We start from the raw sequence: 1,576 nt of genomic DNA, 5'->3' as shown, positions 1-1,576 counted from the left end.
CCGACACACTACCAATAGCTTAAAGCACGGAATTACGATATCTCTCACTTTACTTTGGCGGCGGCAAAGACGGCAGTGTGACAGTGAAGAATGCTTTTTGTACAACCACCCACTAAGTGAAGAGGAACTCAAAAAAGTTGTCGGCTTCGATGCACCTAGGAAGCGTGCAGGTGACAGCTATAATGCGTCTAAGCAGCGTGCAGGTGACAGCTACGATGCCTCTAAGCAGCGTGCAGGTGACAGCTCCGATGCCTCTGAGAAACGTGCAGGTGACAGCTCCACGCGTGGATGTGTGTCTCGGCGGCTACTTTTGTTGTTTCTGGGGTTATTGTGTTGTGTTGTCCTCTGCTGAGTGGTGCTCGGTTGTGTGGAGTTTGTGCTTCGAGTGAGAGTACCTCACTCTCTCCACGCCCCCTGAGAATTAAATAAAGTCTACGGTGGACACGCATTTTTTTTTCTGGCTATTAAAATTCACGATGTTTTTTTTTGTTTTTATTGTACCCACAATTTGCGCTCTCCTTTCGGCGACAGCGCAGCGCGGCCCTCAATTTTTTTATTCCCTCCGTTTTGTTTGTCATATTGTTTGCCTCTATCAATGACAGGAGGCGAATCACCGTTTTTTTTTGTGTTTTTGTTGAGTGTTTTGTTGGTTTACTGCTTTGCGGATGTGTTTTTTGTTGTTTTGTCGGTTTCGTTCTTGACAACGGCGTTGGGCCTGTGCGTTTGCCCAGCGGCGGGACATTCTTCACTGCGCCCCTGCACAGCGGTCGCCGCAAGAGGGACCGGGGCTCTCTCTTTTATGTCCTGGTTTTTTGGTGGGGGCGGACGTGTGCCACGGTGCTGGCTGACGCGCAGGCCATCGAATTCGTTTGAAAAGACACAATGAAAGATAACTAACCACCTCCGTTGGGCGGCTGCGGACGCTCTCGGCATTATGTGTCTGCCGATGGGAGAAGGAAAGAAGGAAGGAAGGAATGGAAGCCACAGCAACGCACTGCGGCTCCCTGTGGAGGTTAAACGGTGTGTGGACACCGGGGGCTTCAGTGGTTAAAAGGAATATATCATTTATTATTTTTATATGCGGCCAAAACATGAAAACTTTTTTTTTGTTTGAAAGATTGTGCAGGGGCCTTCCACAACGGTATTTTTTTTTGTTAATTCATATTATTTGTGTGTTGCCACTGCTTAGGCTGCGGTGCCATTTTGAGGTTTGGTCATCTCTTTTTTCCGCCTTTTCGTACTGCATCTATTCTGTCTCTGTGTGTGTGTATGTGCGTTCTCACACGCTTTGCTCTTCTTCCTTCTCTTTTATTTTTGTACTGCAGGCACGCACACACTATACAATACAATATATATATATACGCACACACATTGCGGTGCACGTGGAGGATGCTTTCGTAGTCGGTGCTGGCAGTGCCGCCGGGTGGCTGCTGCTGCCTTCTGTGTGGATGAAGAGGCCGAGACAACGACAAAGGAATAGTGTGCGCTGTGACTCACCCCCTTTCCTTGCGAGTGCAGGGCGCTGCGTGTGGGGGTGTCGTCTTGAGCGCGGCGCCGCCAACTACAACGGCGCGGC

General features: G+C 49.4%; 1 protein-coding gene across 1 annotated transcript, besides 2 other annotated features; it reads left to right on the top strand.

Annotated features, from left to right (window-relative positions):
• TraAM80_09379 (surface glycoprotein) lies at window positions 1-352 on the top strand (the record flags this gene model as incomplete). Its single annotated transcript, XM_029386067.1, has 1 exon — window positions 1-352. A coding segment is annotated over one exon (352 nt), but the record flags the coding sequence as incomplete, so codon positions are not given.
• A 600-nt stretch (window positions 353-952) lies between these two features.
• Window positions 953-981: a microsatellite.
• Window positions 982-1,367: 386 nt separating this feature from the next.
• Window positions 1,368-1,497: a satellite DNA.
• Window positions 1,498-1,576: the final 79 nt, after the last annotated feature.

Source organism: Trypanosoma rangeli, assembly GCF_003719475.1.
Source record: "Trypanosoma rangeli strain AM80 chromosome Unknown Tra_15.4_contig_00569, whole genome shotgun sequence".
In the NCBI taxonomy this organism is placed as follows: Eukaryota; Euglenozoa; class Kinetoplastea; order Trypanosomatida; family Trypanosomatidae; genus Trypanosoma; species Trypanosoma rangeli.
This window is presented reverse-complemented; position numbering and strand designations above follow the sequence as displayed.